Source organism: Mustela lutreola, chromosome 5 (assembly GCF_030435805.1).
Source record: "Mustela lutreola isolate mMusLut2 chromosome 5, mMusLut2.pri, whole genome shotgun sequence".
Taxonomy (NCBI): Eukaryota; Metazoa; Chordata; class Mammalia; order Carnivora; family Mustelidae; genus Mustela; species Mustela lutreola.
The window spans coordinates 13,387,901-13,400,291 of record NC_081294.1 but is presented as its reverse complement, the minus strand read 5'-3'; the positions used below and the strand labels follow the sequence as shown (position 1 = coordinate 13,400,291).

General features: G+C 49.9%; 1 protein-coding gene across 2 annotated transcripts in view; it reads left to right on the top strand.

Annotated features, from left to right (window-relative positions):
* Positions 1 to 12,173, top strand: part of MYO10 (myosin X) — a 211,098-nt gene extending 198,925 nt beyond the window's left edge. Inside the window, exons 34-41 of one of the 2 annotated variants that reach the window (XM_059173683.1) lie at positions 2,785 to 2,905; positions 3,417 to 3,714; positions 4,273 to 4,480; positions 5,285 to 5,421; positions 6,193 to 6,313; positions 6,705 to 7,157; positions 9,226 to 9,417; positions 10,699 to 12,173. In XM_059173683.1, the coding sequence (XP_059029666.1) occupies positions 2,785 to 2,905; positions 3,417 to 3,714; positions 4,273 to 4,480; positions 5,285 to 5,421; positions 6,193 to 6,313; positions 6,705 to 7,157; positions 9,226 to 9,417; positions 10,699 to 10,800 (1,632 nt within the window). In that variant the 3' untranslated portion in view covers positions 10,801 to 12,173. Of the gene's footprint in view, positions 1 to 2,781; positions 2,906 to 3,416; positions 3,715 to 4,272; positions 4,481 to 5,284; positions 5,422 to 6,192; positions 6,314 to 6,704; positions 7,158 to 9,225; positions 9,418 to 10,698 lie in introns of both variants that reach the window. The other variant, XM_059173682.1, reaches the window with a different exon arrangement.
* Positions 12,174 to 12,391: the final 218 nt, after the last annotated feature.

Below are 12,391 nucleotides of genomic sequence, written 5' to 3'. Positions count from 1 at the left end.
CGGGGTAGGGACCTTCTAGGAGCAACACAGTAATTCTCTTACTGAGAGTTCCTGGAGCCCACGGGGGATTCACCAGCAGCCTGGATGGGTCTAGAAAACCTCTGGAACCTTTATTAAGCACCTCCAAACTCACGGGAAGCTTCCAAGTCTCTGGACCAACACTGACCTTGTTAAATTGTAATTTCATTTTTATAAAGATGAACCGCTCAGGGAGGATACACTGAACGAGTAATTACATGGGAGCCATGCACAGAGATTGCTGCGCTCATTTTTCAGGAATGGAAACGGAGACATGGAATATTCCGGCTGCGTTGTTCACACAGCTGGTCAGTCCGTGATGCAGAACCAGGTCGAGGGGATTGTTCTTACTGCTCTTTCTCTACGTTATCCATCAGATAGATTTCTGATACCAAAGAAAGAGCCGGAACAGTGACAGAAAAGATTTGAGAATGATAAGACAGGTGTTTGTTGATCTGCATCACAGGAAATGAGCTCCTCAAATCCAGGAGGCAAGCTCAGACTTCGTAGAGGTGGGAGAGGGTCTAATATGTCTGTAAGATATCATTTCCCACTGAATTCAAGTCACGGCACACACACAAGGTAATGTTCTGGGTGTTTGGAGCTGAATTCCACCAAGTCCGTTATTCTCCAAGACTCTGCAAACTCCATGACACCCAGGATGCTAAATGGTAGCGATTTCATTTCTGGCATTTAAAAAAATTATTTCTGAAGTTTTTTTTTTTTTTTTCTGAGAAAGGAGTGAAAACTCATCAGCTGAACATTCTCTTCAAAGCTATGACTTACCTATTCTTATATCTCTAATTTGAAAGTTGTCATTAAAAAGAGTAATAGAATTTTCCAAATATGAAACAACCCTCTTTTAAAAATTAGGTTGCCCCGGGGCGCCTGGGTGGCTCAGTGGGTTAAGCCGCTGCCTTCAGCTCAGGTCATGATCTCAGGGTCCTGGGATCGAGTCCCGCATCGGGCTCCCTGCTGAGAGCGGGGAGCCTGCTTCCCTTCTTCTCTCTCTGCCTGCTTCTCTGCCTACTTGTGATCTCTCTGTGTCAAATAAATAAATAAAATCTTAATAAATAAATAAAATAAATAAAAATTAGGTTGCCCTAATTAAGTCCATACAAAATTGTTGAAATAATTGAAGTTTTTTTTCCCCCTGGCTTTCAGTTGGGTGTTATTAAAATAGTTTCATAGTGGAAATTACTGCGATAGAATGATTCATTGCCTGTCCTCCCAACTTTTCTGTTTATCTAACGTTCTTAAAGGAACTTTGCCTTCTTAAAATCCCAAATTAACATTTTAGGAACCTAAGTACAGGATGAATTTCTATGAAAAGATCTCTTAAATTTCAAGAAAGAGAAGGCAGGCATGTTGAAGAATCGTCTAATAACATATCAACATGTGTCATTTTCAGGTATAGAAAAAATACAGAAGACCAATTAAAGAGCAAAGTAATGTTTTTCTTTTTTTCTTAAACACTTTATTTATTTGACAGGCAGACATCACAAGTAGGCAGAGAGGCAGGCAGAGAGAGAGGAAGGGAAGCAGGCTCCCTGCCGAGCAGAGAGCCCAGTTACGAGCTCAATCCCAGGACCCTGGGATCATGACCTGAGCTGAAGGCAGAGGCTTTAACCCACTGAGCCACCCAGGTGCCCCAAAACAATGTATTCTTTAAGCGAATTGTAGATAAAAATGCATGCTTTGGCTAAGTGTCTGATGGCTAAATAGCAAAAGAACTTTACTTTTCGGAAATATGCATAATCTCTGGGGAAAATATTTTCAGTAATATGGGAAAATATATACACTTGAAATGAAGAGAATGAGTTGTTACAAAAATGCACACTTGTGATTTGTCTTCAAATGCAGATTGTGGGTATCTTCATGCTTGATATATATTTTTTTTAAGATTTATTTGAGGGACGCCTGGGTGGCTCAGTGGGTTAAAGCCTTTGCCTTTGGCTCAGGTCATGATCCCAGGGTCCCAGAATTGAGCCCCGCATCGGGCTCTCTGCTCATCTCTCTCTCTCTCTGCTTGCCTCTCTGCCTACTTGTGATCTCTGTCTGTCAAATAAATAAATAAATAAAATTTTTAAAAAATAAATAAATAAATATTATTTGAGCCAGAGAGTGCCCGGGCAGAGGGAGTAGGAGAAGCAAACTCCCCACTGAATATGGAGCCATACTCTGGGGTCAGGCTCACAATCCTGAGATCATGACCTGAGCTGAAACCAAGAGATGGATGCTTAACTGACCGAGCACTCCGGGCGCCCTAAAACTATCAAGTAGGCTCCATGCCCAGCATTGAACCCAATGCGAGGCTTGAACTCAGGTCCCCGAGATCGAGACCTGAGCTGAGATCAAGAGTAGGATGCTTAACCAACTACCTCGGTGCCCCCGTGCTTGATATTAGTAATGCTAGATTGTCTAGCATCTCCTGGACACTTTAGACTCTAGAAAACGTTCACATGTGGGAGAACACAGATTGCTAGGACACCTGGGTAGCTCAATCGGTTAAGCTCCTGCCCTCGTGATCTCAGCTCAGATCATGATCCTCAAGGCCGTGAGATCGAGCCCCAATGTTGGCCCCTCTCTGGGCATGGAGTCAGCTTGAGAGTCTCTCCCTCTGACCCTCCCCACCTGCCCGTGTTCTCTCTAAAAAATATTTTAATTTAAAAAAAAAAAAAAAAGAATACAGAGGCTTTTGTTCTTGCACACACGTGTGTTTTGGGTAAGCTTGCTGGCTTTAGCGGGTTCTCTGTTTTCAAGGAGAACTGCCTGAACTCCGACGTGGTGGAGCAGATTTACAAGCGGAACCCCATCCTCCGCCACACGCACCACCCCCTGCACTCGCCGCTGTTGCCCCTGCCCTACGGAGACATCAACCTGAACCGTGAGTGCCGGGGCCCACCGCGCTCTGCGGCCGACACCGTTCTGTCCTCCGTGGCCGCTCCTTTCCCATCAGCACGTGTTGTTTGTGGTGACGTAAGCATTGTTGGACTAGAAGAACAGTGGTCAAGGGGGTCAGGAAATGCCCGCCCTCCCTGTGGACGCAGAGTTGCCTGAATTTACTAGAGAACCAGATCCTGAAAGTCTTGCGTTACAAAGCGGGAACCTGTTTGGCAATAGGCCAACTTTTTAAGCGCGCGTTTTGTTGAGGGAAGGAGTTCGGTTATAGAACAAAACAGCAACACTTGCCCACCTCTGTGTTCAGCATTGTTTGTCTGATTCGAAGGTGTAGGGTCGTGGCGAGCACCGTGTCCCGAAGCCGCCGTCTGTCCCCATCCCTTCCCCGTGTGTGTGTGTGTGTGCGCGCGCGCGTGTGCGCGTGTGTGTTTGCTGCTCTGATTCCAGCGTGTCCAGACCCCCTGTGTAAAAACTTGTGTGTGCTCTGCTTCTCCTAGTGCTCAAAGACAAGGGCTACACCACCCTTCAGGACGAAGCCATCAAGATCTTCAATTCCCTGCAGCAGCTGGAGTCCATGTCTGACCCCATCCCCATAATCCAGGGCATCCTGCAGACGGGGCACGACCTGCGCCCGCTGCGGGACGAGCTCTACTGCCAGCTCATCAAGCAGACCACCAAAGTGCCCCACCCGGGCAGCGTGGGCAACCTGTGCAGCTGGCAGATCCTGACGTGTCTGAGCTGCACCTTCTTGCCCAGCCGGGGGATCCTCAAGTACCTCCGCTTCCATCTGAGGAGGTAGGCGACGGCTGGGCCGTGCGGTCGTGCGGGGGCTGCGCCAGGTTGTGGCTCGGAGGAGGACGCCTGGTGTGGTCCTGTGCTCGGGTCCCTTGAACAAGCCACACAAGGCTGCGGCAGGGACCGGGTCCCTTTCAGCGTGGTGTCCTAACGTCCGAGGCGTGGAGTCCATTTAATACTGCCACCTGAGTAAATGGAGGAGGCAGGTCTGGGTACTGGGATTCGGATCAAACAGGTAGAGAGAGTCTGACTCGGACTCTGATGAAACACGGAAAAACGGTTTTCATCCCACAGTATGAGACAGGACTCTGGGCAGCGTGGCAGAGGTGAGCTGGCAGCAGAGCTGCTCCCCGCCCAGTGCTGGCTCTCTGGGACTTTTTATTATTATCATTACTTGAATTTAAACAAAACCTGCACAGAAAGTGGCCCGTGTTTGCTCTGCACCACGTGGGGTTCCCTCAGGGGGGTCCTTTGCCCTCCGAGTGCTGAAAGCAGCCCGGCGCCCAGACGCCAGCCAGCCTCAGTCTAGCAATTAACAGTGAAGTGTTTGTCTCCTAGGATACGGGAACAGTTTCCAGGAACCGAGATGGAAAAATACTCCCTCTTCATTTATGAATCTCTCAAGAAAACCAAATGCAGGGAGTTCGTGCCTTCACGGGATGAAATCGACGCCCTGATCCATAGGCAGGAAATGACGTCCACGGTGTACTGCCACGGGGGAGGCTCCTGCAAGATCACCATCACCTCCCACACCACGGCCGGGGAGGTGAGGGAGAAGCCCCTGCCTGGCGCCTCACTGCCAGGGCACAGAAGTCAGGAGGGCTGATCACGGTTAGGCAGGCTCCCGCGTGGCTGTGTTGTGCACAGCGCAGCAGGTGTAACCTACAACCAAACGCACGTATAAAGAGCGAAAAATACGTTATCAAACATGAGTAGAAACACAAAAATGAGGCAGGTGCATATCTGGTAGAGAGTGTGTGGCTGACTCGGGTGCCTGCCAGGACGTGGGATGACTGCAGCATCTCCGTGAGGAGGGGTCTCTGTTTGTTGTACCGAGTATCTACAGTGATGAGTCAGATGAGCATATTGTCTTTTTTTTTCCCCTTTTTTAAAATTGTAATTTAGCATTCTAAAACCATGGGCTAAAAGAAGTAGGGGATAATATCCAGAAAAGCTTCTGGTGTGGAAAGGAGAAACATCAGTGGAACCCATTGTTTCTTGGAAATTGATGAATGTATCAGACAAAAGAGAGGGCTTGAGTTTTTGCGGGCCTCTCCTGCTAGTGGGCGTTTGCAGGAACTTTGTCCGGCATCTGTCTCTACCAGTGGGCAAAATGCTCTGTGTTCTTTTTTTTTACAAAGACAAGAGAAACCTGATACGCGGAGAACAGTGGGAAAAGAGCACTTCGGAAATTCTGGGTGACCACACATGACAGTGTTAGTGGGGGAGCTCCTTGGACCCTCACATGCCAGCGGCTCACTCGGGGCTCCGGTGAAGGGCCCCAGGGAATGTGAAACCACATTCCAGAACCAGATGCTGGAAGCTGAAGACGTCGGGGTGTATCTTGCAGGTGGTGGAGAAGCTGATCAGAGGCCTGGCCATGGAGGACAGCAGGAACATGTTTGCCTTGTTTGAGTACAACGGAAGCGTCGATAAAGCCATTGAAAGCCGAACCATCGTCGCAGATGTGTTAGCAAAGTTCGAGAAGTAAGTTCCGTCTCCCTGGGATGCCAGCAGATGGAATAAATTAAGAGCAAAGTTGAGGATTGCTTTTGGCTTCGGTTTTTAGCTCTCAGGGTGCCTTTGAATTCCTGTTCTTTTACTTGTGTTGAAGCGCATTGAATTTCTCATCTCTCCCTGCTGCCTGTTTATCTTGATTCCTAGATAAAGCCTCTGTCTCAAATAAGGTTCAGCTCACCATTGTTTTTTTACCCCATTTTCTCAGTCCCCTGTTCTACACACTGTCTTGGAATTTGCAGATTGTAGGCCTTTCACTTGTCACTGGCTTCAAAACAGGCCAGCAGCCACAGGCAAACTCGGACATTTTTCAGACTGCATTTTATATCTCTCAGACCTGTAATGTTCGATCTAAGACTTTCTTAACCCTTAAGTAGCTCAAAAGCTTCTCTGGAGGCTGTGTTTATACTGAACAGGAATATTTGTATCAATTTTTGTAAATATTGTCCTTTATTTGAGGGGTAGTAAAGGGAACGAAGATAGAACCTTTGTTTCTTTTCTATGGATTGAGCATAATGTTGAACCGGTACTAATTTGGGGCCCGCAGAAAATCCTTGTTAGCACAGTGTAATTGAAGGCTGCCCGTTTGTTGTCTTAAAGTGAGACCAAAATGAAAGCATGATTTTCACTTCTGGCTAAATACAGTTGTTAGGGAATGAGTCATCTAAAGTCAACCCCTCGTGGCACCAAAGGGCCATTTGTCCTTTTGCTTTCTGAACCTCCCCTGCCTTCTGTCTGTAGGCTGGCTGCCACATCAGAGGTGGGGGACCTGCCCTGGAAATTCTACTTCAAACTTTACTGCTTCCTGGACACAGACAACGTGCCGAAAGACAGTGTGGAATTCGCATTTATGTTTGAACAGGTAGAAGGAACTTTCAGAAACAGGTTCCTCTGCGGGGGGGGAAGGGGGGAGCAGACCTGAAAGCCAGTCACACTCTTCCTAAGTCTGCGGTTGGTCTGGAGGGGCGTGAGGCCTGGCGGTTTCCCAGCATGCCCAGGGCGGCCGCTCCTTCCTGCGTCTCTAGAATGAGACCACGACGCGTGCTGTGTGAGGTCCTGTGCTAAGATCTGTTCTAGCTGGGAGGAGAGAGACATTCGGGGATGAAATACATGTTAGATGCCGCCTGTGCTAGGGAGAGATTTCAAGCAGCAGAAGGGGGGGTGGGTATAGTTGTCTGGGAAGGTGACATTGGAGGGAAATGGTGACAGATTTCAGGTCACGCACCCCTAACACTGCCGCCTGCCTCCTTTAGGCGCACGAAGCGGTTCTCCGTGGCCACTACCCAGCCCCCGAAGAGAACCTGCAGGTTCTCGCTGCCCTGCGGCTCCAGTACCTGCAGGGGGACTACTCACTGCACGCGTCCGTGCCCCCCCTCGAGGACGTCTACTCCCTGCAGAGGCTGAAGGCCCGCATCAGCCAGTCCACCAGAAGCTTCACCCCGTGTGAGCGGCTGGAGAAGAGGCGGACGAGCTTCCTGGAGGGGACGCTGAGGCGCAGCTTCCGGACAGGGGCCGTCGTCCGGCAGAAGGTGGAGGAGGAACAGATGCTGGACATGTGGGTCAAGGAGGAGATGTCCTCGGCGCGGGCCAGTATCATTGACAAATGGAAGAAACTGCAGGGAATGAGCCAGGAGCAGGCCATGGCCAAGTACATGGCCTTGATCAAGGAGTGGCCAGGCTACGGGTCGACGCTCTTCGACGTGGAGGTGAGGACTGACGGCTGCTTCTCTGATTGCCTGGCCCGAAAGCACACACGAGTGTGGCTGTGGCCGAGGACGTGGGGCTGGGGGCCTTTGCTGGCTCCCAGCATGGCTGCGTGGAGCCTCTGCTTTCTCGCCCCCTGTTGTTAGAGCAAGTCTCCCCTACACTTCACCATGAACACACCCTCTCATTCACCCGTTTTCCTCCCTTGTAGTAAATGCTTTCTCAGTGTGAGCAGGGAATGGAAAATTAAGGGGTCACCTCTTCTTAAATACCTTATGTTCTTTCTTACAGAAGCTACAGATAGATTAAATCAAAAAGCGCTGGTAAAAACCAGCATTTAATATTTTTAAAAAAGTGTTTAGAATTATGTACATGAAATTAGAAACTTTGGATACAGTTGACCCTTGAACAATACGTTTGACAATCTGTGAATAACTTTTGACTTCCTAAAATGTAACTACGAATAGTCTGCTATTGACTGAAAGCCTGACCAGTAACAGAGTCGATTAACACATATTTTGCACGTTAGATATTACATACATACATACATACTGTATTCTCACACTAAAGCTAGAGAAAAAAAATATTGAGAAAATCCTAAAAAAAATACATTACAGCCACTACTGTATTTAAAAAAAAATGCACATGTATGTGGACCGTGCAGTTCAAACTCATGTTGTCAGGGGTCAGCTAGGATTTTACATTTGGTTTTTTTCCACATGAATATCTGTTTGCAGGGAAGAATTTGTTTCGCAAATGCAATTTAGCCATTAGCGGTGACCCATACTGATTCATACCCTTTTTTTTTTTTTAAGTATACCATTTATTTGTTTATTGTTGAACATTTTATCTAGTCACCTATCAGAACAGCAGGGGGAGCAATAGGCAGAGGGAGAAGCAGACTCCCACTGAGCAGGCATCCCAATGCAGAACTCGATTCCAGGACCCTAGGACTGGGACTATGACCTGAGCTGAAGGCAGACACTGAACAGACTGAGCTGCCCAGGTGCCCCTTAAGTGACCCATTTACTGAAAGGAAATCCTTCCAGTGCTGTAGATCAAGGCCTGGCAATCTCTGTGCCACTTCTTTTACACGATGTACGGGAACACGGCAATATTCCTTCCTGCCTCTGCCCCTGGCTGCTTCCACACTAACGTGGCCACACTGGGTAGCTGTGGCAGAGACCCTGTGGCTCGCAGCACCTAAAATATTGACTCCCTGTCCCTTCACGGGTAAGTTTGCCAGCCCCCTGGCCTAGGTAAACTTACAGTTTTCTACTCACAATCCCATTCAGCATATTTGGTATCTGATGACTTTTAAGCAAGGCTGTATAAAAAAATCTAAGTATTGATTATGTATTCCAAGATCTCCTCGTGGCTTTTCATTGTGCGCTGTGTTTCCTTGCTTGGTTGGTCCAGTGGGGTTTGTCTTCAGGTGTAAATCGGATGTTTCGTACGACACCTCCTCCTCTCGGTGTCACTCGTGTACATCCCTCCTGTCCCTACCGGCTTCTTATGCCCGACTCGGGGTTCTTGTTCCCCCTACACCAATCCATGCAGGGAAGCCTGTCACCAAGCCAGTGACATTCCTTTTAGCTCCAGGCACACTGCAGGTCGCTGCTGCTGCCTCTTGTCTAAAAGCCAGTTTTTCAAGAGTTTACAACTGCTCAGCACAGAGTGATTTGGAAAACTTCCCTCTGATCTTAGATTTTGCATTGGAGGAAGAGTGATCTGAAAAAGGATTGCAGGCAGAGCTAGGGATAGGAGACTGGCTCCAGGCTGCTGGGTTTGCTGGGGGAGCCACTGTCGGCTCCCCGCAGAGTAAGGTTATCAATGTGAGGGGGGGGGGGGTCAGAGCAGAACGTCAGGATTCACGGAGTGGTTTTCTGAACACCCAGCATGGATCTTCTGGTCAGAAACCAGTCAGGCCTCCAAGGAGAGACCACATGTCCTATTTCAGTTGCCCGGGCACAGACTGGTCTTGGATGCCTACCATGTTCTGCCCAGAATGCTTGACTCAGCCTCTCCCGCGTCCTCGGTTTTTGCTACTTGATGATCTCTCGTCCACAGTGCAAGGAAGGCGGCTTCCCCCAGGACCTGTGGTTGGGCGTCAGTGCTGATGCCGTGTCGGTCTATAAGCGCGGGGAGGGAAGACCGCTGGAAGTGTTCCAGTACGAGCACATCCTCTCTTTCGGGGCGCCGCTGGCAAACACGTACAAAATCGTGGTCGACGAGAGGGAGCTGCTCTTTGAAACCAGTGAGGTAAGAGGCAAGCCAAGGATATCATTTGTGACCTTGACGAGAGAAACGATGCCCCATTTCCTGATGCCTTTGAATAATTTCAACTCTTTTGCTTTAAAATATATGAAAATACAGCATGGCTGTACCTCCCCAGCTGTAGGTTCTCTGAGGGCCAAAATTGAACCCTCCCGTATTTCTTCTGTACCTTTGCAGCCGAGAGATATGGTTCCATTCTACCGGCGGGTCTTACCCGTGGAGGAAAGGAAATGATGTAGATGTCCAAAATATATATAGTTGAGCGAGGAAGCCTTGTGCCCATCAGCAGATGATGACGGCAAGATTCACAGCTGGAGGGACCCAGGGCCACGACTGCCCTGGGCGTAGCTAATTCTGGCTCCCAAAATCACCCCCCAAAAAAAGCCTCTAAATGTGTGTGCCATCTGCTCCAAAGCTTAAAATGTCATCCTCGTCGTGATAAATGGAGAAGCCTGCTGAGGCCACCACGTAGGACGCTGCTAGCGCACAAGGGTGGAAAATGGAAATGAATGACCCACCGGCTTAGCTGTTGGTGTGGTCACGGGCGAGGGGGCGTCCCGGAGGCCGGAGCAGCAGGCCGGAGGAGGCTCTGGGGCAGGAGGCAGACTAGGCTAAGGGGAGAGGAGCAGGGACACGGAAGAGGCAGGACCTTTGACCGGAGGGTTCCAGGCCCCCCGCTGCCGGGTTTGGGTGACTCTGGTAGAGAGAGTGACGGTGCCAGCCGAGGGGAGGGACAATGAGGTAACAAGGCAGCGGGGACGCCGTGAGGGGGTGCAGGCCAGCCTGAGGGACAGGCCCAGGGGGGGCGGCCGTGCCTGCGTCCCGGGAAGGGGCTAATGCGAGGTCACGGCCAGCCACCACGTCTCGCTCCGTGTCCGGGGGCGGCGACGGCGCTGTGGTGAGCCGGGGCTTTCTAGCCGGCTGCGGGCGCGGTCGATCGCCAGTGTTTTCATCAGGGGGGGTCATCCCAGCCCTCAGGACACCCACAGTGTCCTTGAGTGGCGTTTTTTGTTTTGAATGTGTGAACTCTGCCAAGTGTCCATCAGGCAGAATTGTGGTTTTCGTGGGAAAGAACCACGCGGTGCGACCCACCGTGTTCAGAAAAGCCAGGCTTCCCCTGCCTGCCGGCCGCGGGGAGGGGAAAGCCGCGGAAGGTCCGGCTGGGGACCGGACCCGAGCCAAGACTGGCGCGGGGGCCCCGGGGGGAATGAGCCGGCGGCCCTCCGCGCGCCCCCGCTGAGCACGTCCCCTGTGCCTCGGCCGCAGGTGGTGGACGTGGCCAAGCTCATGAAGGCCTACATCAGCATGATCGTGAAGAAGCGCTACAGCACGTCGCGCTCCGTGAGCAGCCAGGGAAGCTCCAGGTGAAGGCGCCAGGGACCCGACGTGTCTTGAGCAGCCGTGCGTGAGACCCTCTGGCCTTGACCGAGCCCGTGCCACGCAGAGCCCCGGCGGAGCTGCCCCCGCCTTCTGGAAGCCCCTGGCTGGAGGGAGGCGTCTCCGAGGGGCCGTCAGCCCTCTCCACTTCCGTGACCCTGTACTAAGCTGTCAACCGTAGCAGTGGGCCCCGTTTGGAAAGCTTTACTACTCTTAGAGGACACATGCCTTAAAAAAGAGAGGAGACCCCCACCCCCACCCCGGCCCCTACCAAAGCAGCCAGAAGTGCCTTAACGCGTGGACCCAACACTAACTGACCTTAACTGTGCTACTGAAGGGAGCTGCCCCCGCCCCCTCGGGGAGACTCGCGGAGCTCGGGGGAGGGGGCGTTCATTCATCAATTCTGCACTAACCTCCCAGCCTGATTTCCCTACTTGGAGGGAAGGTGAGGGAGCCGGGAGGGGGTCGGAGGGAGCCCAAGGGGACAGGATATTGATATTTTAGCTGGAGTGCTGCTGGCAGCCTTCTTCGCGGACATGGATTAACTTCTTTGTTTCATCTTTCAAGTGTCTGAGCTTGCCTGTGCATGCCTGTGTTCATAAACTTATCACTTTAATCACTGTCTCATGAGCATTAAAAGCAAAGGGAAAAAAGGATGTGCAATGGTGTAAACAGTCTGTCTGTATATTTTAATAGTTTAGAGTTCTAGTCTTCAGTCGTTACTTTATGAGGTGGTTTTATTAACAGACCAGAATCCTGGACTCTCCTGTCTTTGCTGTATTTCAGAAACCATGTGTTGACTCCGTTTCGTTTTATGACTTGTAGCAAAGTCTGCTGTGTCTGCTGTGTTATAAACAGATATGCAGCCCATACAGATAATGGTTTTTATAAATCAGTCTGACTCCGATGCTGTTTTTAGAACTATATGAAGGCATTTTGGAGTCTTTAGTTTCTAAAAGATTTAAGTTAAAAAGAAATTTTCTTTGAGGGCGAGTTTGTATCGCTGCAGGTAGTGACCGTATGACCGTATGACCACGTTGGGTGTGGCGGAAAGAAGTTTCATTCCCCAGGGGTGTGATGCGAGAGCAAATCTTGAAAGGACCGTGACTGACGCTTTAAGAAAATACACTTTATCCCAGATTATAATGGTAGTCCGACAAGGTGCCTGTAAATAAATCAGTGTTTATGACCAGAAGAAAAATAATCTGGTCCTGGACTTTTATTTTTATATGGAAAAGTTGTAAAGACTTAGGCCAACTAAGTCTGCCCACAAAGAAAAAAAAAAAATGCCTTACCTCTCCAGGACAACCCTGCGAAATTGTTTGTTGGCTCAAAGAAGGTCTGACAATAAAAGATATTAGCTATCCTGAGTGTGTTTTCTTGAGCAGGGGGACCTGAAATACATTGTGGGATCAGGGTTTTCTTGTTGGTTTGGTTTTAATGCTTTTGGTCTTAGTGCCTAAGCTGCGTGTTCCTAAGTTGACCAACAGGTCTTAAAGTGGACATGGAGACCTCTGGACTGCTCTTCTAGACAAGCAGCACGACTCCAAGGAAGCAGAGAAGGTAAAAGCAAGGATTCCAT